We start from the raw sequence: 26,530 nt of genomic DNA, 5'->3' as shown, positions 1-26,530 counted from the left end.
ATTTTGACTTCCTGTGACAATTGAATAATTTGCACTTTTCTGTCATGGTATACACTGTCGTAATTTAGAATTTTTGTCCATTTTGACTTCAGGTGATAATTGAATAATTTGCACTTTTCTGTCATGGTATACACTGTCGTAATTTAGAATTTTTGTCCATTTTAACTTCAGGTGATAATTGAATAATTTGCACTTTTCTGTCATGGTATACACTGTCGTAATTTAGAATTTTTGTCCATTTTGACTTTAGGTGATAATTGAATAATTTGCACTTTTCTGTCATGGTATACACTGTCGTAATTTAGAATTTTTGTCCATGTTGACTTCCTGTGATAATTGAATAATTTGCACTTTTCTGTCATGGTATACACTGTCATAATTTAGAATTTTTGTCCATTTTGACTTCCTGTGATAATTGAATAATTTGCACTTTTCTGTCATGGTATACACTGTCGTAATTTAGAATTTTTGTCCATTTTGACTTCCTGTGATAATTGAATAATTTGCACTTTTCTGTCATGGTATACACTGTCGTAATTTAGAATTTTTGTCCATTTTGACTTCCTGTGACAATTGAATAATTTGCACTTTTCTGTCATGGTATACACTGTCGTAATTTAGAATTTTTGTCCATTTTGACTTCCTGTGATAATTGAATAATTTGCACTTTTCTGTCATGGTATACAATGTCGTAATTTAGAATTTTTGTCCATTTTGACTTCCTGTGATAATTGAATAATTTGCACTTTTCTGTCATGGTATACACTGTCGTAATTTAGAATTTTTGTCCATTTTGACTTCCTGTGACAATTGAATAATTTGCACTTTTCTGTCATGGTACACACTGTCGTAATTTAGAATTTTTGTCCATTTTGACTTCAGGTGATAATTGAATAATTTGCACTTTTCTGTCATGGTACACACTGTCGTAATTTAGAATTTTTGTCCATTTTGACTTCAGGTGATAATTGAATAATTTGCACTTTTCTGTCATGGTATACACTGTCGTAATTTAGAATTTTTGTCCATTTTGACTTCAGGTGACAATTGAATAATTTGCACTTTTCTGTCATGGTATACACTGTCGTAATTTAGAATTTTTGTCCATTTTTACTTCCTGTGACAATTGAATAATTTGCACTTTTCTGTCATGGTATACACTGTCGTAATTTAGAATTTTTGTCCATTTTGACTTCCTGTGACAATTGAATAATTTGCACTTTTCTGTCATGGTATACACTGTCGTAATTTAGAATTTTTGTCCATTTTGACTTCCTGTGATAATTGAATAATTTGCACTTTTCTGTCATGGTATACACTGTCGTAATTTAGAATTTTTGTCCATTTTGACTTCCTGTGACAATTGAATAATTTGCACTTTTCTGTCATGGTATACACTGTCGTAATTTAGAATTTTTGTCCATTTTGACTTCCTGTGACAATTGAATAATTTGCACTTTTCTGTCATGGTACACACTGTCGTAATTTAGAATTTTTGTCCATTTTGACTTCAGGTGATAATTGAATAATTTGCACTTTTCTGTCATGGTACACACTGTCGTAATTTAGAATTTTTGTCCATTTTGACTTCAGGTGATAATTGAATAATTTGCACTTTTCTGTCATGGTATACACTGTCGTAATTTAGAATTTTTGTCCATTTTGACTTCAGGTGATAATTGAATAATTTGCACTTTTCTGTCATGGTATACACTGTCGTAATTTAGAATTTTTGTCCATTTTGACTTCAGGTGACAATTGAATAATTTGCACTTTTCTGTCATGGTATACACTGTCGTAATTTAGAATTTTTGTCCATTTTGACTTCCTGTGACAATTGAATAATTTGCACTTTTCTGTCATGGTATACACTGTCGTAATTTAGAATTTTTGTCCATTTTGACTTCAGGTGATAATTGAATAATTTGCACTTTTCTGTCATGGTATACACTGTCGTAATTTAGAATTTTTGTCCATTTTAACTTCAGGTGATAATTGAATAATTTGCACTTTTCTGTCATGGTATACACTGTCGTAATTTAGAATTTTTGTCCATTTTGACTTTAGGTGATAATTGAATAATTTGCACTTTTCTGTCATGGTATACACTGTCGTAATTTAGAATTTTTGTCCATGTTGACTTCCTGTGATAATTGAATAATTTGCACTTTTCTGTCATGGTATACACTGTCATAATTTAGAATTTTTGTCCATTTTGACTTCCTGTGATAATTGAATCATTTGCACTTTTCTGTCATGGTATACACTGTCGTAATTTAGAATTTTTGTCCATTTGGACTTCCTGTGATAATTGAATAATTTGCACTTTTCTGTCATGGTATACACTGTCGTAATTTAGAATTTTTGTCCATTTTGACTTCCTGTGACAATTGAATAATTTGCACTTTTCTGTCATGGTATACACTGTCGTAATTTAGAATTTTTGTCCATTTTGACTTCCTGTGATAATTGAATAATTTGCACTTTTCTGTCATGGTATACAATGTCGTAATTTAGAATTTTTGTCCATTTTGACTTCCTGTGATAATTGAATAATTTGCACTTTTCTGTCATGGTATACACTGTCGTAATTTAGAATTTTTGTCCATTTTGACTTCCTGTGACAATTGAATAATTTGCACTTTTCTGTCATGGTACACACTGTCGTAATTTAGAATTTTTGTCCATTTTGACTTCAGGTGATAATTGAATAATTTGCACTTTTCTGTCATGGTACACACTGTCGTAATTTAGAATTTTTGTCCATTTTGACTTCAGGTGATAATTGAATAATTTGCACTTTTCTGTCATGGTATACACTGTCGTAATTTAGAATTTTTGTCCATTTTGACTTCAGGTGACAATTGAATAATTTGCACTTTTCTGTCATGGTATACACTGTCGTAATTTAGAATTTTTGTCCATTTTTACTTCCTGTGACAATTGAATAATTTGCACTTTTCTGTCATGGTATACACTGTCGTAATTTAGAATTTTTGTCCATTTTGACTTCCTGTGACAATTGAATAATTTGCACTTTTCTGTCATGGTATACACTGTCGTAATTTAGAATTTTTGTCCATTTTGACTTCCTGTGATAATTGAATAATTTGCACTTTTCTGTCATGGTATACACTGTCGTAATTTAGAATTTTTGTCCATTTTGACTTCCTGTGACAATTGAATAATTTGCACTTTTCTGTCATGGTACACACTGTCGTAATTTAGAATTTTTGTCCATTTTGACTTCAGGTGATAATTGAATAATTTGCACTTTTCTGTCATGGTACACACTGTCGTAATTTAGAATTTTTGTCCATTTTGACTTCAGGTGATAATTGAATAATTTGCACTTTTCTGTCATGGTATACACTGTCGTAATTTAGAATTTTTGTCCATTTTGACTTCAGGTGATAATTGAATAATTTGCACTTTTCTGTCATGGTATACACTGTCGTAATTTAGAATTTTTGTCCATTTTGACTTCAGGTGACAATTGAATAATTTGCACTTTTCTGTCATGGTATACACTGTCGTAATTTAGAATTTTTGTCCATTTTGACTTCCTGTGACAATTGAATAATTTGCACTTTTCTGTCATGGTATACACTGTCGTAATTTAGAATTTTTGTCCATTTTGACTTCCTGTGACAATTGAATAATTTGCACTTTTCTGTCATGGTATACACTGTCGTAATTTAGAATTTTTGTCCATTTGGACTTCTTGTGATAATTGAATAATTTGCACTTTTCTGTCATGGTATACACTGTCGTAATTTAGAATTTTTGTCCATTTTGACTTCAGGTGATAATTGAATAATTTGCACTTTTCTGTCATGGTATACACTGTCGTAATTTAGAATTTTTGTCCATTTTGACTTCCTGTGATAATTGAATAATTTGCACTTTTCTGTCATGGTATACACTGTCGTAATTTAGAATTTTTGTCCATTTTGACTTCCTGTGATAATTGAATAATTTGCACTTTTCTGTCATGGTATACACTGTCGTAATTTAGAATTTTTGTCCATTTTGACTTCCTGTGATAATTGAATAATTTGCACTTTTCTGTCATGGTATACACTGTCGTAATTTAGAATTTTTGTCCATGTTGACTTCCTGTGATAATTGAATAATTTGCACTTTTCTGTCAGGGTATACACTGTCGTAATTTAGAATTTTTGTCCATTTTGACTTCCTGTGATAATTGAATAATTTGCACTTTTCTGTCATGGTATACACTGTCGTAATTTAGAATTTTTGTCCATTTTGACTTCCTGTGATAATTGAATAATTTGCACTTTTCTGTCATGGTATAACACTGTCGTAATTTAGAATTTTTGTCCATTTTGACTTCCTGTGACAATTGAATAATTTGCACTTTTCTGTCATGGTATACACTGTCGTAATTTAGAATTTTTGTCCATTTTGACTTCAGGTGATAATTGAATAATTTGCACTTTTCTGTCATGGTATACACTGTCGTAATTTAGAATTTTTGTCCATTTTGACTTCAGGTGATAATTGAATAATTTGCACTTTTCTGTCATGGTACACACTGTCGTAATTTAGAATTTTTGTCCATTTTGACTTCAGGTGATAATTGAATAATTTGCACTTTTCTGTCATGGTATACACTGTCGTAATTTAGAATTTTTGTCCATTTTGACTTCAGGTGATAATTGAATAATTTGCACTTTTCTGTCATGGTATACACTGTCATAATTTAGAATTTTTGTCCATTTTGACTTCAGGTGACAATTGAATAATTTGCACTTTTCTGTCATGGTATACACTGTCGTAATTTAGAATTTTTGTCCATTTTGACTTCCTGTGACAATTGAATAATTTGCACTTTTCTGTCATGGTATATATACACTGTCGTAATTTAGAATTTTTGTCCATTTTGACTTCCTGTGACAATTGAATAATTTGCACTTTTCTGTCATGGTATACACTGTCGTAATTTAGAATTTTTGTCCATTTTGACTTCGTGTGATAATTGAATAATTTGCACTTTTCTGTCATGGTATACACTGTCGTAATTTAGAATTTTTGTCCATTTTGACTTCCTGTGATAATTGAATAATTTGCACTTTTCTGTCATGGTATACACTGTTGTAATTTAGAATTTTTGTCCATTTTGACTTCAGGTGATAATTGAATAATTTGCACTTTTCTGTCATGGTATACACTGTCGTAATTTAGAATTTTTGTCCATTTTGACTTCAGGTGATAATTGAATAATTTGCACTTTTCTGTCATGGTATACACTGTCGTAATTTAGAATTTTTGTCCATTTTGACTTCCTGTGATAATTGAATAATTTGCACTTTTCTGTCATGGTATACACTGTCGTAATTTAGAATTTTTGTCCATTTTGACTTCAGGTGATAATTGAATAATTTGCACTTTTCTGTCATGGTATACACTGTCGTAATTTAGAATTTTTGTCCATTTTGACTTCAGGTGATAATTGAATAATTTGCACTTTTCTGTCATGGTATACACTGTCGTAATTTAGAATTTTTGTCCATTTTGACTTCAGGTGACAATTGAATAATTTGCACTTTTCTGTCATGGTATACACTGTCGTAATTTAGAATTTTTGTCCATTTTGACTTCCTGTGACAATTGAATAATTTGCACTTTTCTGTCATGGTATACACTGTCGTAATTTAGAATTTTTGTCCATTTTGACTTCCTGTGACAATTGAATAATTTGCACTTTTCTGTCATGGTATACACTGTCGTAATTTAGAATTTTTGTCCATTTGGACTTCTTGTGATAATTGAATAATTTGCACTTTTCTGTCATGGTATACACTGTCGTAATTTAGAATTTTTGTCCATTTTGACTTCAGGTGATAATTGAATAATTTGCACTTTTCTGTCATGGTATACACTGTCGTAATTTAGAATTTTTGTCCATTTTGACTTCCTGTGATAATTGAATAATTTGCACTTTTCTGTCATGGTATACACTGTCGTAATTTAGAATTTTTGTCCATTTTGACTTCCTGTGATAATTGAATAATTTGCACTTTTCTGTCATGGTATACACTGTCGTAATTTAGAATTTTTGTCCATTTTGACTTCCTGTGATAATTGAATAATTTGCACTTTTCTGTCATGGTATACACTGTCGTAATTTAGAATTTTTGTCCATGTTGACTTCCTGTGATAATTGAATAATTTGCACTTTTCTGTCAGGGTATACACTGTCGTAATTTAGAATTTTTGTCCATTTTGACTTCCTGTGATAATTGAATAATTTGCACTTTTCTGTCATGGTATACACTGTCGTAATTTAGAATTTTTGTCCATTTTGACTTCCTGTGATAATGGAATAATTTGCACTTTTCTGTCATGGTATACACTGTCGTAATTTAGAATTTTTGTCCATTTTGACTTCAGGTGATAATTGAATAATTTGCACTTTTCTGTCATGGTATACACTGTCGTAATTTAGAATTTTTGTCCATTTTTACTTCAGGTGATAATTGAATAATTTGCACTTTTCTGTCATGGTATACACTGTCGTAATTTAGAATTTTTGTCCATTTTGACTTCCTGTGATAATTGAATAATTTGCACTTTTCTGTCATGGTACACACTGTCGTAATTTAGAATTTTTGCCCATTTTGACTTCCTGTGATAATTGAATAATTTGCACTTTTCTGTCATGGTATACACTGTCGTAATTTAGAATTTTTGTCCATTTTGACTTCCTGTGTTAATTGAATAATTTGCACTTTTCTGTCATGGTATACACTGTCGTAATTTAGAATTTTTGCCCATTTTGACTTCATGTGATAATTGTATAATTTGCACTTTTCTGTCATGGTATACACTGTCGTAATTTAGAATTTTTGTCCATTTTGACTTCCTGTGATAATTGAATAATTTGCACTTTTCTGTCATGGTATACACTGTCGTAATTTAGAATTTTTGTCCATTTTGACTTCCTGTGATAATTGAATAATTTGCACTTTTCTGTCATGGTATACACTGTCGTAATTTAGAATTTTTGTCCATTTTGACTTCAGGTGATAATTGAATAATTTGCACTTTTCTGTCATGGTATACACTGTCGTAATTTAGAATTTTTGTCCATTTTGACTTCCTGTGATAATTGAATAATTTGCACTTTTCTGTCATGGTATACACTGTCGTAATTTAGAATTTTTGTCCATTTTGACTTCCTGTGATAATTGAATAATTTGCACTTTTCTGTCATGGTATACACTGTCGTAATTTAGAATTTTTGTCCATTTTGACTTCATGTCATAATTGAATAATTTAAACTTTTCTGTCATGGTATACACTGTCGTAATTTAGAATTTTTGCCCATTTTGACTTCCTGTGATAATTGAATAATTTGCACTTTTCTGTCATGGTATACACTGTCGTAATTTAGAATTTTTGCCCATTTTGACTTCCTTTGATAATTGAATAATTTGCACTTTTCTGTCATGGTATACACTGTCGTAATTTAGAATTTTTGCCCATTTTGACTTCATGTGATAATTGAATAATTTGCACTTTTCTGTCATGGTATACACTGTCGTAATTTAGAATTTTTGTCCATTTTGACTTCCTGTGTTAATTGAATAATTTGCACTTTTCTGTCATGGTATACACTGTCGTAATTTAGAATTTTTGTCCATTTTGACTTCCTGTGATAATTGAATAATTTTCACTTTTGTGTCAGTAAACACTGTCGTAATTTTGAATTTTTATCAATTTTGACTTCATGTGATGATTTCTATGTTTAAAGTTAATGGCACGCCCATTTCGGGAATTTGGGTATCAAAATTATTTCCAAAATTCCCAATGGTAAACAAGACAGAGGGTGTTCATGTGAAATTTTTAACTAGGAAACGCAAATTTACAACAATTCCGATAGCACATGAAGGCAGCATAATACCACAAAAATTACAATATTTGTCATCCACACACACTGCTGTTTAAAACTTTAGGGTCAGTTAGATTTTTATAATTTTTGGAAGTTTAAGCTTATCAAGACTGCATGTGCTTGATAAAAATAAGAAAACAGTTAAATATATATTTTTAAAAAATATTTATATTTAAAATTCATTACTATGAAACAAAGCTGAAGACTGGAGTAATGATACTGAAAAAGCAGCGTCACATGATCCTTCAGAAATCATTTTGATATGCTGATTTTTGAACATTTGTGTTGAAAACAGTTGTGCTGCTAAATATATTTTTGTAAACCCTGACACAGATAGCAGCATTTATTTGAACTAGAAATCCTTAGTAGCATTATAAAATGTCAGATTTGATCAATGTAATGTGTCCTCGCTGAATAAAATTATTAATTAATTTATTTTTAAAAGTAACAGTAGTGTTATATGTATTCATGACATGGTTGTTAAATGACAATATATAATAATAAAAATTAAAAATATAAAATTAAATAAAAAACAACAAAATAAAACAAATATCTAATTTGTACCTCTTTGTTCTTCTCCAGCTCCTGCCGGACCGATTCCAGCTCCTCCTGTAATGATGTCACCAGGTCTCTGCTGTGACTGGCCTCTTCTTTCAGCTCCTCTAGAGTCTTGAGCTGCATATGCAACTTCTCCATCTCACCAGCGCTGTGGCTCTCAAGTGCACTTATTTGCTCAGAAAGCTCTCGGTTCTCTTTATGCTGAAGACACATGACACATTGCTAATCAAGCATGTATTCCTCATACATCAGTGCAAGTGTCCTGAGAATAAAACGTTGACAAAGGATACCTGCTCATCCAGTTTCCTCTGCAGCTGCATGATCTTGTTCTCCATACCGACATTGAGCGTCTTGTAGTGCTCGACCGATCGGGCTTCAATCTTGAGTTTCTTGAGCTCTCGACGGGCCAGCATCCTGCGCACGCAGCACTGCAGGTACACCACGGCACGCTTGATGCGACGGAAGTGCCAGCGGGCCAGGAAGCCACGCACCCAGCGCTGGATCAGTAAAGCCTTGTGCTCGAACACCAACTGTGCAAGAAAACAAGATGACAAAACTCTGTTTCATCCCCAATTCAACATTAAAAGGCATTCACAACTCCGGAATTCAGAGGCGGACAGTAGTGGAGTATTTTTATTAGTTTTCTACTCAAGTAAATTTAAGTATACTTTATCAGTGTTTTTCTTTGGAAAATGTTTACTTCACTACATTCCAAAGCATAATATATAATGTCATACTTTTTACTGCACTACATCTCACAAAAGTTGTTGTTTTCTTACCCTTAATACTTAATTACATTAAAAATGTAGTACTTTTTTACTTGTAAAACTTACTCAAGTAAAACTTTGAATTACTTTCACTTGAGTAAAAGTATGCAGTACTACATTTTAATGTAATTAAGTATTAAATGATATTTAAATTGAAATGTATTGCAGTAAAAAGTACAATATTGGGTTTTGGAATGTTGTCAAGTAAAAGTTTTCCAAAGAAGAACACTGATAAAGTACATACTTACTTTTTACTTGAAAAGTAAAAGTACTTCAATACTGTCCAGCTCTGCCGGAATTTAACATATTTCTGATTGAGACGGCAAAAAACTTGATTGAGAGAGAGGGTTATAAATAAGGTCAATCTAATTCCATGTCAACTTTTATATAACAAAAAGATCAACAGAAAACAGATTGATTTGGGCAGTTTCACATTAATTCAATCTGTGTTGAAGGAAAACTGGAGTAGATAATAAAATTAAAAATGTACTATTATTCAGTCTGAAACAGAATCCCTGTTGCATGACATCATATCCTGTTGCATATGTGCTGTGAGTAAATATTTTTAGTGTGACTGCACCTTTCAATGAATGATAATTAGCAACTCTCTACTAAGAAATAACAGTCCAGTCTGCTATGCAAGGCAATCAAATGCTTTTGGCCTCGTACCCGTTTGTGCTCCAGTCTGGCTGCATATCCACGCAGCAGCCTCTGAATGAGAACCGCTGCCGCTTTCTGTCGCAGATACTGTCGTCTCGCCGCCCACATGCGCGTGTTCTTCTGAAAGATCACTGCAGCCCGCGTCCTTCTCAGGTTATTGCACAGGCTAATCGAGGGAAGATAAAACACATTGTTGGTTCAGTTTCCAACCAGCAACTGATAGACAGGTAAAAGTCTCCAGTAATAAATATAGAGTACTCAAGTTTACGCTTAGCTCATTTCACAAAGTAAATCTACAAAATTTGCAAGCATCATCCACCATCGAGCCTGGTGTCCTCTCGTGTATCTCTGCAAGGTAATGGCCGCCTGGCGAATGCGTAGGTACTTCTTGCGGGCCACCCAACACCGGATGGTTTTTTGGATCTGGATGCAGGCCGTACGGAGTTTGTCTGCCCTCAGCTTTTCCAGGTAAGCCACCTGTCCGGCCCGGAAGAAGATCTTTGTTTTTCCAAACTGGTATTTATCTTTGTTCTGTAGAGACGGAACGTAGTATCATTAGATTGAGAAAGAAAAAAAAAACACCTAAACTGGTTTGTAGATGGACCAGCACAGTCAGAATACCTGTTTTTTAGATGGTTTGAGAAGGGGTTCTGGGCTCTTTTTGGGTGGAAGATCAGCTTAAAAGGATAGTTCACCCAAAAATGATATTTCCGTCATCATTTCCACACCCTCAAGTTTTTTCAAACCTTTATGAGTTTCTTTCTTCTGCTGAACACAAAAGATGATATTTTGAAGAATGTCGGTAACCACACAGTTGATGGGACCCATTGACTTCCATTGTATATTTTTCCTCCATACTACGGAAGTCAATGCCTACCGTCAACTGTTTGGTCACACACATTCTTCAAAATATGTTTTTTGGTGTTCAGCAGAACAAAAGAAATTCATACAGGTTTGGAACAACTTGAGGGTGAGGAAATGACAGAAACCAACAAAGACCATCTTAAACCAGCCTAGGTTTTTTTTGTGGCACAATACATGCTCTTTGTATAGATGTTTACAAAGACAATTTTGATACCTGCACAAGCCGTTCTAGGACACTCTGGCAGGTTAACTTCCTGTCTGAGAGGTAATCTTTCTTTCTCATTAGAACACGATAGCGACTGAAGAACTCCTGGTAAGTCCACCTGACCAGAGGGAGTTAAAGCAGTATTAAAACACAGATTCCAGATCATATTTAGAGCTGGGTTAGTAGAACTAATTACAATCTTTGGCCTGTTCACACCAAGGATGATGACTATAAAGATAACATAAAATTCCAAGGCATAACATTATGACCATTGACAGGTGAAGTGAATAGCACTGATTATTTCTTCATCATGGCTCCTGATAGTGGGTGGGATATATTCAGCAGCAAGTGAACATTTTGTCCTTAAAGTTGATGAGCAGGAAAAATGGCCAAGCGTAAATATTTGAGCAAGTTTGACAAGGGCCAAATTGTGATGGCTAGACGACTGGGTCAGAGCATCGCCAAAACTGCAGCTCTTGTGGGGTGTTCCCAGTCTCTAGTGGTCAATCTCTATCAAAAGTGCTCCAAGGAAGGAACAGTGGTGAACCGGCAAAAGGGTCATGGCAAACTACTGGAGCTCAAATTGCTCAAGAAGTTAATGCTGGTTCTGATAGAAAGGTGTCAGAATACACAGTGCATCAGTTTGTTGTGAATGGGGCTTCATAGCCGCAGACCAGTCAGAGTGCCCATGCTGACCCCTGTCCACCGCTGAAAGCACCAACAGTGGCACGTAAGCATCAGAACTGGACCACAGAGCAATGGAGGAAGGTGTGCTGGTCTGATGAATCACGTTTTCTTTTACATCACGTGGATGGCCGGGTACGTTGTTTACCTGGGCAACACATGGCCCCAGGATGCACTATAGGAAGAAGGCCAGCCGGCGGAGGCAGTGTGATGCTTTGGGCAATGTTCTGCTGGGAAACCTTGGATGAACTATTAGCATAACTAATAGCTTGGTGAACTTCTGAGTTAGTCACATCTGACTGGTTCCCTTGGTTGATCACAACTAATCAGACTCCAAAAAGAATGGACACTAGTAAGACAGTCACAGTGATTTTGCCAAGAAAGACATGTTCATGAATCAACATGTTTAGTTGATCCTGGAACAACATTTCTGTCTGAGAATTTAGATTTAAACCCATCCCTAAACCTAACCCTACCCATAACTTATCCCTAAAATCAGAGGGAAATGAACGATGAATAACACTGATGTAGAAAAGCCCAACCCTAGTTGTAGGCAAAATGTGACAAACTGTAAACTTGTCACTTAAATGGCAACTGATTGGTTGATTGATTGATTGATTGGATTGTCAACAAAGGTGTCGATCCAGGATCAACAAAGGTGTCCTTTCAGGAAGGCGAAACTTGGTGAAATTGTGTTCACCATGGTAAGACATGTCATTGAATAAGCACCTGGAAGGGAAGCCTGTGGCTGAGATACGAATGGTCTCTAGGACTCCACATGCTCTCAGCTGCTGAACGGCTCGATGGGGGTCCATTCTAGAGACAGAAAGAGAAAGAAACTATAATGACCCGTATTACATAATGGTGCATTATCTCTGAACTCAGCTTACTGACATGAAGGGGGCTTTAATGTCATTTGGCTTGATGCAGCGCACGTAGTGTGGGGTGGTGGCGTTTAGCGTGTCCATGAGCAGGTGCAAAGAGTTCCGGAACTGAAAACAGGAGGAAGGAAAACGTCAGAAAACCAACACCTTTTCTATGAGGGGATTTGGGTAAATGATACCCATTCTATTAGAGCACAACAGTGCTTTTTCAGCAGCCTTGGCTCTGAAAGTAATTTTTCCATTAATTTTCTTTATGAATGAGGAAAAAGGTGCATGTACAATACTTTTAATACTAAAGCTGTATTTATTTGATCAAGAATACAGTAAAAACCAGGATAATATTATAAATTATTAGTTTTACAATTTAAAATGACTTTCTACTTGAATATATTTTACAATGTCGTTCCAAACCCATACAACCTTTGTTCATCTTCAGAACACAAATGAAGATATTTTTGATGAAATCCGAGGGCTTTTTGAACCAACCATAGGCAGCAACGTCATTGCATCTTTCAAGGCCCAGAAAGGTAGTAAAGACATTGTTAAAAATGTCCATTTAATAAACCCGTCTCTTGCGTGATACCTCGAACATTCAAATATTCCGATCTAATATGATTTCTGACCTGTAAGATTAACAGAATAATCATCATTCACTGTTTGTTAATAGGCAAGAGGAGAACTGGCACCCCGACTGAGCCTGGTTTCTTCCTAGGTTTATTTCTCTCTAGGATGCCCTGATGGAGTTTTGGTTACTTGCCACTGTCGCCTTTGGTTTGGCTTGCTCAGTTGGGGACACTAATATTTCGATTTAAGTTTTAAACTAAATATACAATTAAAATGAATAACTAAATTAACTGTTTTAGCTATATCACCGATCTGCCCACATTGTTGCTATATGATAAATTAAAATAAGCTGATAACATCACCGTTTTCTCCAGAACGATTGTACTGCTGAATCAAATTTTGGCGCAATATTTTCCTGTTTAACACTGTGAAGCTGCTTTATAACAATCGTCATTGTAAAAGCGCTATATAAATAAAGGTGACTTGACATGATGTGACTCCAGTGGTTCAAACTTAATTCTCGTTTCTTCATAACATTAAGGTTGAACCACTGTAGTCACATGGACTATTTTAACAATGTCTTTACTACCTTTTTGGACCTTGAAAGTTGCAATGACGTTTCTGTCTATGGGTGGTTCAGAAATCTGATTTCCTCAAAAAGTTGTGTTCTAAAGATGAATAAAGGTCTGAAGGGTTTGGAAAGACATGAGGGTGAGTAATTAATGACAGTGATGGATCTGGGCTTTGTTGGTCAACTCTAACCTGCAGTCCAACCGATTTCTTATGCTCCCTAAAAGACTGAGTGGCCCGTCCAATCTTTGGCCGACCAGGCGGTGCTGTGGTTCTCTGGGCTGCAGGTGTTTCCTCATCCTGGAAGAGCTCAACCAGCAAGGCAAACTGTAAGGAAACCAGAGAGCCTTTATAACAGATGATATGCATGACATCTTACTTGTATGCTACAATTGGTGATCACACTCTAGATTAGTAATTCTCAATGGTTTATTTGCATTTGACTCCATCTTCTGCTCTTATAATCACCCATTTTGGGTTGCTACCCACCAGCTGAGAACCACATATCTAGGAATAAATGGTGTTTATTAACCAAACAGCAGGTGGAGATACTTCTCCCAAAGCCAAGTAAAATCATAACTCTACTTTTAAGGTCACTGGGGGAATAGAGAATAACATTTTGCAAGCTGAAACATGCTCCTGTGGAGCACTAGAAGCTGAATTTCTGTGCCAGAAAAATGCTCAGTGAGCTATGCTGAGGTAAACACACCTTGCTAGCCTTCAGCACATTAATTTGCTCTTCATTGACTGTGTCTTTATTTTTCTCCAGAAATCCATCACACTGGTATTCAACCTAAAAAGAAATACAGAGATAGATAAAATGGGATTGACTTCTAGAAATTTCTATATGACCACATAACAGCTACATATTTTCCTCCATGTACCTTGTCTGCAAAGTGCAGTATGATGAAAGCTGCGTTAGACATACGCGGCTTCTCAAAATGAGAGCTTTTCTTTAGGTGAGTGTTGTACAGCTTTTGCGCCCATGACTCATCTGAACCTTTTGGCATCTGGATGCATCAATTTAAGAAATTTGAGAAGTTCATCACAAAAAACACTGCAAATTATCTAACAATTGTGGTTTAATAATGTTTTTTACAGTGCATTCTTCGTCTAAAAGATCTAGCAAGCCCATCTTGGCCTCGATCAGGTTGATGCAGGGCTGGTTGTCGTAGAAATCAATGAGCGTCCATGGTATCTGCTCCTTCATGTACTCCTCCTGCTCCAGTTTGAACACGTGCTGGAGGGGAAATGCTTTCTGTGAGTGGTGATGTGCTTGGACATGACTATTTCGTGAATGCTGGAGCAGCTGACACATGTTTGAAAATGCTGACCATGTTAAACTGCTGCTGGAGCTTCTCATTGGCGTAGTTGATGCAGAACTGCTCAAAGCTGTTCATCTCGAACGTCTCAAACCTGGACATAACAGTTCACAAAATTTCCTTCAACTGTATTTTTATAATGAATAAAGTATGAAGAGGCAGCTCACCCACCCATAGATATCTAGGACGCCGATGAACGAGTTTGGTGTGGAGGAAGTGCTCAGGGCTTTGTTGACCTGGTCGACGATCCAGGAGAAGAGCTTGGCGTAAATGTGTTTCGAGAGAGCGTCACGACCGTTCATGGCTTCCAAAAGGGTAACAGGCTTGTTTAGGGTTTCTGTGGCGGTCTTGAGTTTTTTATTACACAACCAGTGAGCCATGGACTCGTACGAAACCTCAGTGAGGTCACAAAACACCGCCAGGTGTCCGTTTTCATCCTGGACAAAACGCAAACAATATAGTGTGGAATCAATGCGTGGAAATGCCTTTACGTGCAGATTTAACACTTTTGTTCAAAGTGACTTTGCAAAATGTGAATCAAAGAAATAATTTCTTCTTCCATTCTCACTGCGACTCACAGAGATAGCACAGCTAGAAGATCCACGCTCCTTCACTTCTACATTTCCGAGATGAAGAATGGCAGACAGGATTTGGAACAGACCCATTTGGTGTGCTTCAGTGATTCCTGGAATCAGCAGATACTGGCATGTTTGTGGTTGAATGACTAAACTAAGAACCATTATGTGAAGAACCATTAAACAGATTCATATCATGAGGAATTGAACTCTGCTTGATCTTTTCGGCAAAATGTAGGAATTAAAGCAATTTAATTTCCTCCCTAGTCCAAAAAGATTTTAAAGCAGTGGTCTCAAACTCAATTCCTGAAGGGCCACAGTTCTGCACAATTTACCTCCATCCAGCTTCAACTCACACCTGCTTGTATGTTTCTAGTTACCCTGAAGACCTTGATCAGCTGGATGAGGTGTTTTATTAGGGTTGAGCAAAAGTGTGCAGAGCAGTGGCCCTCCAGAAATAGAGTTTGAGACCACTGCTTTAAAGTAAGCTGCAAAATGGCTTATAAATGTCTACAATGTTAGACAAGTGAATCGTTTTTTTTTTTTACATGTCCATTTTTATACTAATGCCTATTGGGTCTTCTGAAACCTGACCAGTAAAAAAAAAAGTATAAAAAAGTTGTAATGTTTTTAAAGAAGTCTGTTCTGTTCACCAAGGCAGCATTTTATGGTATTAGAAATACAAAAAGCTGTAAAATTGTAAAATATTATTCAAATATAAAAAAAACTGTTTTCTATTTGAATACATTTTAAAATGTCATTTATTCCTGTGATGCAAAGCTGAATTTTGAGCATCATTACTCCAGTCTTCAGTGTCACATGATCCTTCAGAAATCATTCTTATGTTGATTTGCTGCTCAAGAGACATTTATGACTATTATCAATGTTGAAATAGTTAACTTTTTTTTAAATTATTATTATGAATAGAAAGTTCAAAAGAACAGCATTTATCTAAAAGCTTTTGCAACATTATAATGTCTATACTGTCACTTGATCAATTTAATGCAGCCATGCTAAATAAATGTATTGATTTCTTTAAGTTCTTTCCCAAAAAACAATTCTTACCAAACCAAAACATTTGAATGGTAGTGCAATTTTACAAAAGCTTTTTATTTCAGATAAATACTGTTCTTTTGAACTTTCTATTCATTAAAGATTCCTACAAAAAATGTACACAACTGTTACAATTAGGTTAAATAAATTATTTAAAAACAATTATAAAAGATGTGACCCTTTTTATCATTTTGATAATAAGTTAAGACAATAAAAGAGAAACAAAGGATTCTGGTGCTCAAAGCAGCATATGGCACATAGAAAGGTAAAATATTCATACCCAGCATTGAAAAGGCTTTCTTTGTGGCCTGCATCTCCTTCAGGTCATTCACTCCCTCGATGACGGGACTTCTGCCTTGGTTAGTGTAGGGAAAGTCATCAGCGCTACCTTAAAAAAAAGACTGGTTACTGAAGGAAAGAAGTCCACCCTGAGGGGAAGTGATGAACAGATTTTCTTACTACACAATATTAGCTGTCGGTTGATGTAAAACCTACAGTAATGTATTTAACCCATTATAACCAAGTATATGATTTACTTGACTGTTATTTAAGATCACAATCCAGAGTGGGTACCACATTACCTAACTTTAGAGGTTCAAACTCAGGTAAATGTGCGCAGGCACACAGCTGATAGAAGATGTGATAGTTCCTCTCCTCACTCGCCTACAACAGAAAACAGACACTGATCACTTTAGTGCAAGTCTTGACATTCCCAGTGCCCCTATTCTTAATGGACAACTCCGGTGAAAAATGAACCTAGGGGTAATTAACAGATGGTTACCGAGTAGATCGTTCTCCGGGATGCGTTTTCATGAAAATCTAATGTAAAGAGTTTTATCTCTAAAAACAGATTAGCTTATAACGCTAGTCTATTTTACACAGAGTAGTAAAATTAAATCGCTAGTTAATACCACTAACAAGGCTCAAAATAGCCTCACACTAACACAGCAGCATAATGAGGGTCCCTACATGCAAACCGAAGCATTGAGAACTTTGTAAGTGTACAAACAGTTTAATAAAAAGATACTTTATAAAGCCAGTACATTACGCATTTACGGACAGCAGCCATCTTGGAAAAAGTCAAGCCACGAACGCTCAACTCAACATTTAAAAAACAAGTTTAGGGGAAGCCAATGGCATTATGCCAAATTTGTGACAAAGCTACGTTGGTTTGTGAAGACATAATACTGAAATTACTGACGACTTGATTCAGGCAGTCAAGAAACAGTTATTCATTTAAGGTGACACACTTTATTTTTCATGCACTTTGATCTTTGCAGACCTTTAAAGGGGTTATGAATTGAGAAATCAACTTTCCCTTGAGCTTTTGATAGATAAAAGGTCATGGTAATAGAAGAATATCCTGTAAGTTTCAGAGCTGAAAACTTCCTTGTTACTAAAAGAAAAGCTTTTATAGACACCAGGCCCAGAAAATGAGGCTCTCAAATCAATGACGTATTAGAACGGGGAAACGCCGCCTCTACAGATAATGTGTACGTCTGCTTCTGTAGCCCCAACCACCGACCCGTGGGGCTAAACAAGCAATAAACACGCCAAACATAGCAAGATAAAGTTTGTAAATGACAAAGGTCAACACTGGATTTGCAGACATATTAAAATTAAAACACAATGCTGTGCCTTCTATATTGGATCGGACAGGAATGAAGCAACACACTTGTGTGAGTAAAACATGTTTTTATGTGTGATAGTATTGCATTGTTACAGATCATATTATGTGTAGATTTCTAACAGAACATAGTCTACCGTAGCATGCTGGAGAATCCCTTATTTGTCGGTTCATTGCAATTTGGGATGAGAACGGATCAGATCGGACATGTCATGTTATGGGCCAGGGGGCGTTACATTTTCCCGTGGCTGTGTTTTTTCCAGACGGGCTACCAAAACGTAAGCCCATCGGCAGGCTAGTGAATTTTTTTTTATGCGTTGTTAACTCTCTTGACTTGATATTTGAAGAGCACTGTGCGGTTCACACTTTTATATCCACCAACCGGGTGGGCCAAGTAATAAAATTAAAAAAAAAAATGTTTTTTTTAAATCAATCAATCAATCAATCAATCAATCAATCAATCGTGGGTGGATGACAGATAAATCATTGTGTTTGTTTGATAAAGATGTTTTGAGAGCCCTGTCAGAGAATTATTCCGGTTGCCGCTTCCAAAACAATCCCTCCCTCATGTGAATTGACAGGTGAGCTGAAGCTCATTAAATATCCAAATCTTATCCAATCCTAGCCGTGGGCGTTTACTTCTAAGTCTCCAGTGCGTCACGCCCATCATAACCCAGTGTTCAGGAGAGAGCCTCAAAACCAGTGTAGAAAATAGCCTATTACTTATTAGTTATGATGCTTTTGAATGTAAAACCCATGCAAACGTCATAAGTTGACCTCAGACAAGATTATAAAAAATGTAAAAAGCCAATTCATGACACCTTTAAAATTCACAAACAACTACTTTACACACTACATGAAAGGTAATTTTCACAACAACAAAAAAAATACAAAAGGCACTTTAAAGCTAATACGTTTTATTTTACTTAAATTACTGATGGCTTATGGGTCATTCAAATCCTTTAATTCTGTATTTTGTAGAGATGAATGAGTACAACACTAACCTGGAACACCACTCTAGACTTTTCCAGAAGGTACGTCCTCATGTTGGCTCCTATGATGTGGTGCTTCTTGTCAAATCCAATCTCAATGTACTTGCCAAAGCGACTACTGTTGTCGTTTCTCGTCGTCTTGGCATTTCCTATAGCCTACATACACAAAACCTCAATATGACACTTTCTTGGAATAGATTTGTGATGTCTAGGGAGTTTTAACTGGCTCGCAAAAGCTAGCTACTTAAAGTTAGGCATCTAACTGCGGTCACACCTCCATGATAGGACTGGACGCCAGCACTTTTTCCTCCACGCTGGCCTCAGCAGAGGATCCGCTGACTGTAGCAAAGTAGCGCATGGCATATTTGGCAGACACGGTCTTCCCTGCACCAGATTCTCCACTCACGATGATGGACTGATTCTTCTCATCTCTTACAGAAGGCAGAGCGATAGCCTGTCAGACATATTCTTAGAAATGCTATTTCTATTGCAATAAGCAGTGTGCACATACCTGGCCATCTGTTTATAGGCCTCCTCTGATACAGCAAAGATGTGAGGGTCCATATCACCCATGTTCTGCCCACTGTAAGCATTGATGATGTCTGATCCATAGATCGGAAGACTTTCATATGGATTGATTGCAACCAGGATGATCCCTATTTTTATTTGAAAACAAATAAATAAATAAAAATTTGTACTTCATGAGTTCTTTTTGTGCGATTATTGCATTTTTATAGTTGCAATGGTTCAGCCTTTTTTTTTTTTTTTTACTTTGCATACTGTATGCAAAACGGTCTAATCTAAGAACAGGAGTTCATAACTCAAAGTCTAATGAGCTGTGCAGTGCAGATGATACACAAGCTCTGCTAGGTCATGTTTTATGGTTCATATTCACTAGTAATATCTGCTACTCATGGGCGTTCCAAAGTCTACAGGTCACTACAAAATAAATAAATAAAATAAAATTGTAAAAAAAATGAACAAAATGTGACTGTATATATTGAAGACAATCAATAAAATATTTTTTTTATTTAAAATGTACTTTTGAAAAATAAATTACATAATACAAAAAACCTAATGTGTGTGCGTGTGTGTGTGACTATATACTGATCAAACTATCTGGGGACAAAAATAAATGAAATAAAATAATAAAAAAGTTACAATTTAATTACATAATTTTTTTAAATAAATATATATAACTTTTTTTTTAATGTGACTATATTGAAGATCATTTAAAAATGTGTTTACATTTAATTACATAAAAATTCAACAAAAATAAATAAAATATATTTTTTAAATAACATATATATAACTTTTGTTTAAAACATATGGCTATATATTGAAGGCAATCAATAAGCAATAAAATAAAAAAATAATTAAAATGTACATTTGATAAATTCATTACATAATAAAAAAACAGTGTGTGTGTGCGTGTGTATGTGTGTGTGTGTGTGTGTGTTGACTATATACTGATCGAACCATCATAACTAGACAAAACTACACAAAAATAAATGAAATAAAAGTTACAATTTAATTACATAATTTAAAAAAACAAAATACATATATGACTTTTTTTTAGAAATGTGACTATATTGAAGATAATTTAAATATATATATATATATATATATATATATATATATATATACATACACACACACACACACACACACACACACACATACACATTTTTTAAATAAAAAATATAAATTATATATTGTATTATATAATTATAAATCTAATATAAAAGACTATATTGAAGACAATCAATACGCAATAAAAGAAACAAATATTAAATAAAAAAATTGACATTTTAAAATTTAATTACATAATACAAAATATTTTTTTAATGTGTGTGTGTCTATATATATATATAGAACAAACTATCCTGAGATATACAGATTTCTTTCAGATTGGAAAGTCTGAGTTTAATATATCTAGAAAGCAATGTCATGGCCTGTTGGAGTCATTTTTCATTACCGCAGTAGGTGTAGATAAGCTTGGAGTCTGTGAAACGGACCCGGAGGTTGTGCAGCACGGCCGGTTCATGGAGGTAACTGAGAGCCGTGAGGTCGTTCTCACCCACCAGGATGTCCGGGTTACGAAGGTGAGGCAGAATGACACTTTTCGGGTCCAGCTTGAACTCGACCTCCTATGAAAAGACACTAGAGTTCAGCTGAAGCTACGGAGGAGTGAAGAGTGAGGAGAACTATAAACACTCTTAAAGGGAATCTATTGCATTTCCAGAGGTGTAAAGAGTACTTGCAAACCATAGTAGAGTAAAAGTATAGATAACTTACAGCAAAAATGACTCCATTACAAGTCACCAATTCCAATACCACTTGAGTAATGTTAGTTCTAAGATACATTAGTGAAAAACAAGAAACAGCTGATTTGTGAGGAAAGCCATCATGTTTATTTTCTAACATTAATACTGAACACCTCAATATTGCAGTGAATCACGGCGGACACAACGGCCTCCTAAACATCTACAAACACTGAAGTCTCAGTTACACTTAAGAGCACAAAAACTAGGATGACCAAACGCCCTGTTTTCCCAGGACATGTCCTGTTTTCAAGTCCTGTCCTGGCCCTAATATAACAAATTTCTATCCATACAGAGGGGGCATACTTTAAATGTATTGAAATGAAGTAAACTTTGAGTATCATTTAAGTATCTCATTGCCAGGCAGTGTCCTGGGGCCGGTACCATGATGGTTGATTAACAAACTCAGGGTTACAGGATTAGTTTTGAGTTGACAAAACCAAACCACTCTATTTAGGCTTTGTTGGTACCATGATGCTGATCATCAGCTTTCTCTGTCAATTCAGGCTTTAATCCTGAGTTCAGGTGACATCAGCAGTGAACAGCCAATCACACGCTGTGGATCACCGAGATTCACTTCTCACGAGAGAAGCAGCAAGATTAATTTCGCTCTTCTGCAGAATATTACATGATTGAAATATATATAGAATTTAAACAAATTTAAACAGCAAGAAGAAAATAGCTAATTATGAAAGAGGACAACTAAAAGAAAAAATATATGTCAATGCAAGTAAAAGTTATGAAGATAGTTTAGTTGATATATAGAGAGAATTGAACGTTTAGCTCAGTCAGCTTTTTAATAGATTTTTTTACAGCTTTGCTTATTTGTATGACTATATAGGCTATTAATATACATTTTAACAAAGTGCCAATTAATTATTAATTTACTAAAATTATAAATGTGTAATTGATTAAGGGTATAATAATTACATAAATTATATCTAAATCATTCAAAATTAATATTATTATAAATAAGCATTGTTAAAAGCCAGATGTTTTAGTCTTTAAAAACTATTTGCTATGTAGTGACCTTTAATTTGGAGTAGAAACAGGGGGAGTGGCTTTACTGCATCAGAAGTGTGTAACGTTACAACTTTACTCACAGCTGATTGGTCCAATTTCAGTTTGAGATCTCATATCCAGAACATAACCTGCCCTGGAGCAGGTTAGCCGTGGAGCGCAAGTTACTATGGCGATGAACACAGCTAAAAGCCAAACCACTTTAATGGTTCCTAAAACCCAGGATTGGCACAAACTAAGCTAAAACATATCTGGCTAGCCAGCTAAACCGGCTTCATGGTACAGGCCCCTGGTTTTCCGTAATCAAAATATTGTCAACCTAAAAAAAAAAACGACATAAGTAAACTGATGTCCTTCAAATATGTAGTATCTTAAATACACTGGATGAATGAAAATGTTAAGTAAAATGAAAGAATCAAAGCCTACTTGCACTGGAGGTGCTGGTTTCGGCTTCATCTCCGGCTATTGCATGCCTGCGGTTCAACAACTACTTGCTAATGTTCTCACTTTCATGTAAAGTAACCTTGTTGAACATTGGGTTAGTGAAGTCAACATGCACAAGATATAGCCTTTAATGCCTCGTAGATGGCGATATTGCTTCTTTTGTTGCAGAAATAGTTAGATCCCATGCAAAATCTATATCTAAACGTATAGAGTGGTGCTGGTATGAAAGCCAAAACGCAGTTAGCATTATAGCACTTCCAGTTACCTCATCCCAAAGTCACTGGGCTTTTTGAATGGGATTTTGTTTAAATGGCTGAAATAAGGTCTGTGGTGAACACAAATTCAAGACATTTTCACATTTTATTCTACAACATACTTTATAACAGTACTTCCCCACTCATGATTTCTTTTGGAGCTGTTAAGTGTTTTGAAAAAGGTTGCTAACAAGTGGCTAAATGAGACGACAGAGGCTGTCGAGGAGATTAAATGTAGTCACGACGAAAAGTTACCCTCAGACCACTTTTACATTATGCTCACTAGTCTAACTCAAACATTCTGGGAATTTTGTTTTAGATAAAAAACTGAGTTGTCTGAAGCTTAGTGATGCTGATGTTGAAATCGTGGGACCGTGGTGTATTTCGTTTATAGCCTAGCTTTAGCTTTTTACTTCTGGCGACCTCATTTAGCTTCAGAAATTATAACGTTGAGTTCATCTGTGAGAAATGCCTTGATGGACAAAACGGGCAAGCATCAGAAACTTTTGTTGATCACAGAGCTTGTTTTTAGTGATAATGCAAAAGCCTATAGGTGAGGGAACCAGTGCGATGCTAACTGCTGATTGGCCTACAAAGTGACGTCATACCTCCATCACTCTTTTGGAGTAAAGAGTACACATACTTATTCAAAAATGTAGTCAAGTACAGAGTAAAAGTTAAACTTCCACTGCACATGCATTGCTGTGAATGCAATTTTTGTTTCTGTTTGTCATAATCGACTGCATGTTGTCAGCAGAGCTAAATTTATAATGAACGGAAGTTCATCAGATCATCTTGTTCACACATGCAGCTTAAATGGCAGTTATATATTGTGGGTAAAACATGCAAAAGCTTTTGTTATCACTGACACACTTGCAGACAGGAGATACATTTACCTCAGGAAAACCACATGCTAAGCTACATAGATAATTTTCTTTGACCTAGTGACTTTACACAAATGATAATGTTACCAGTTGGCACCAGCGAAATAAACTGTGGGGAGAGCAATGGGTGTAGTTACAGAAATATGCTAGAGTTGGAACTCCACACCCATTATTTTTTCCACACGTCCTGTTCACCACCAGTCTGACTCAACTCTGCCTCAAACTTGACTCAGTGCTGACTCAAAAGCTTTAAAGGGATAGTTCACCCTAAAATGAATATTACCCCATGATTTACTCACCCTCATGTCATCCTAGGTGATCAGATTAGGTGTATATGACATTCTACTTTCAGTCTAATACAATCAGAGTTATACTTAAAAAATGTTCCAGCTCTTCAGAGCTTTATAATGGCAGTGAATGGAGGATGAGATTTTGAAGTCCAAAAAGGTGCATCCATCCATCATAAAAATGCTCCACACAGCTCCGATGGGTTAATAAAGGTTAATCATGAAGCGAGGCCTTTTTGTAAGAAAAAATTACATATGTTTGTTACATCATAACTGTTTTGAAACGTCCATTATTACGTTTTAATGAGTTATTTGTATGATTAAAAGGAATAATAGTAGTTAATAGTCTGTTTAGCTGACCCACCAAAAGAACAAATAAACAAGCACTGAAAATTGATAAAATAATACATATTATACAGACACTTAATATTTAATGGTATTAGATGATTAGTTAATTACATCTGACAGATTATACTTTCAATAAAACATCTGAAATGTGTTTGTAAAAGATGTTTTTAATGCATGTTTTTGTTGCATTTAGACTGTTTTGACCAGTGTGTGGCATTTCGAACGCTTCAAAACAGTGAATCATTTTGTGATGCAATTGGTTCAAAGCTTTTTGTTTTCCCCATCACTAGTAAACGTGTGTACAACAGTTGGTGAAAGTTAGAGATTACGGTTTATAAAATTTTAAATATGGATATTGATCTTGATATAGCATTGATTAGCTTCAGAAGGATGGATGGATGGATGGATGGATGGATGGATGGATGGATGGATGGATGGATGGATGGATGGATGGATGGATGGATGGATGGATGGATGGATGTCATATACACCTAGGATGACTTGAGGGTGAGTAAATCATGGGATAATTTTTATTTTTGGGTGAACTATCCCTTTAAACCACCTAATCTGATCCAATTTGTGTCATGCTTTTCCTTCATCATACCCAGATCAAATCAGGGTTCCTCTACCATTAGATGAACAGAACAGGGTGCATGTGGAAAACTTTTTGAAGACAGGCCCAGTTTCACAAACAATGTTTAGAATAAGCCAGGATAGCTTTCATAAATGTGCCTTAGAAAAAAAAACTGGTGTACATCTCCAGACAAAACAATGGCACTGACATATTTTAAGAGATATGTCTATGCAAGATGCTTTCAGTCAAACCAGCTCAAACATGCATTTTAGTCCAGGACTACCCTAGTGAAAGCATGACGAGTGTTTGAGGCTCTCACCGTCTCATCCTCCAGCTGTAGATGTAGGACGGTGTCTCCGGGCCTGTAGTCTCTGGTCAGCTCTGCTGATCTCCACACCTCTGTGGTGTCTGGGATCCAGACTCGAGCATACTGCAGTTTGAATAACAGTATTTATTTAAAGCAATTCAAAGCAGATGCATCACTTCAACTTTAATCAAACATACATATGTTTTATCAATGCATTCACATTTTAAATATTGTATTATATACAATATATATATAGTACTGATTTACCTATTAGAGATGCAACTTAGATTCATTATTTAAATGTATTTTTATTTTTTAAAGTTAAGTTTTTCTAAATTAATCATCAGATTGTTTTATCAGTGCTCTCATATTTAAAACAATTAAATATATTTTAAATGTTCAGTGTTTATTTTTTGGATAAAACTGATGAATGTTTGACGATTAAACAAACAAAACAAATATCCTTAAATTTCAGTAGCCACTTTAAAGTTCTCCCACACAAGGAACAGTACTGTTAATTTTAACACACAATGTTTCAAATGTTTCCATTGCTCAGCTGTGAAATTAGCGGGGTTTAAACTCTCATACCTTTGAGTAAAGCTCCGGCGCTGCCATTGAGCTCCGCCTGAACTCCCGTTACTCCAGAAACATCGCAACTCTCTGCGTCTGCTACGATTTAGAAAACAGACATTGAGAAACGCTAAAGTTTCTGCAATCTCTTGGCTTGTGGTGTGGAAGAAGTGTGACAGGACAGCCGCCGGGGAAATCCATTGAGTGGCACAGTTTAATAATTACCAGCTGTTACTGTGGGTAATGACGCTGTAATCCGCCAGGGGGCGCGCGGC

General features: G+C 35.4%; 1 protein-coding gene across 3 annotated transcripts in view; it reads right to left on the bottom strand.

Moving 5' to 3' along the window:
- The window catches only part of myo5ab (myosin VAb), a 109,206-nt gene extending 82,759 nt beyond the window's left edge, over window positions 1-26,447 (bottom strand). For 2 of the 3 annotated variants that reach the window (XM_067437002.1, XM_067437003.1), the window contains exons 1-22: window positions 26,274-26,447; window positions 25,698-25,808; window positions 21,222-21,393; window positions 19,755-19,899; window positions 19,518-19,674; window positions 19,256-19,399; window positions 17,206-17,287; window positions 16,905-17,012; window positions 15,575-15,681; window positions 15,168-15,433; window positions 15,009-15,090; window positions 14,774-14,914; window positions 14,559-14,684; window positions 14,384-14,467; window positions 13,867-14,001; window positions 12,551-12,648; window positions 12,386-12,472; window positions 10,982-11,090; window positions 10,223-10,434; window positions 9,913-10,069; window positions 8,767-9,006; window positions 8,483-8,677 (exon numbers count right to left, since the gene is read on the bottom strand). In XM_067437002.1, the coding sequence (XP_067293103.1) occupies window positions 8,483-8,677; window positions 8,767-9,006; window positions 9,913-10,069; window positions 10,223-10,434; window positions 10,982-11,090; window positions 12,386-12,472; window positions 12,551-12,648; window positions 13,867-14,001; window positions 14,384-14,467; window positions 14,559-14,684; window positions 14,774-14,914; window positions 15,009-15,090; window positions 15,168-15,433; window positions 15,575-15,681; window positions 16,905-17,012; window positions 17,206-17,287; window positions 19,256-19,399; window positions 19,518-19,674; window positions 19,755-19,899; window positions 21,222-21,393; window positions 25,698-25,808; window positions 26,274-26,300 (2,985 nt within the window). In that variant the 5' untranslated portion in view covers window positions 26,301-26,447. Of the gene's footprint in view, window positions 1-8,482; window positions 8,678-8,766; window positions 9,007-9,912; window positions 10,070-10,222; window positions 10,435-10,981; window positions 11,091-12,385; window positions 12,473-12,550; window positions 12,649-13,866; window positions 14,002-14,383; window positions 14,468-14,558; window positions 14,685-14,773; window positions 14,915-15,008; window positions 15,091-15,167; window positions 15,434-15,574; window positions 15,682-16,904; window positions 17,013-17,205; window positions 17,288-19,255; window positions 19,400-19,517; window positions 19,675-19,754; window positions 19,900-21,221; window positions 21,394-25,697; window positions 25,809-26,273 lie in introns of those variants that run through there. The other variant, XM_067437004.1, reaches the window with a different exon arrangement.
- Window positions 26,448-26,530: the final 83 nt, after the last annotated feature.

Source organism: Pseudorasbora parva, chromosome 25 (genome assembly GCF_024679245.1).
Source record: "Pseudorasbora parva isolate DD20220531a chromosome 25, ASM2467924v1, whole genome shotgun sequence".
NCBI classification, from domain to species: Eukaryota; Metazoa; Chordata; class Actinopteri; order Cypriniformes; family Gobionidae; genus Pseudorasbora; species Pseudorasbora parva.
The sequence above is the reverse complement of the archived record's forward strand: the minus strand, read 5'-3'. Positions and strand labels throughout refer to the sequence as shown.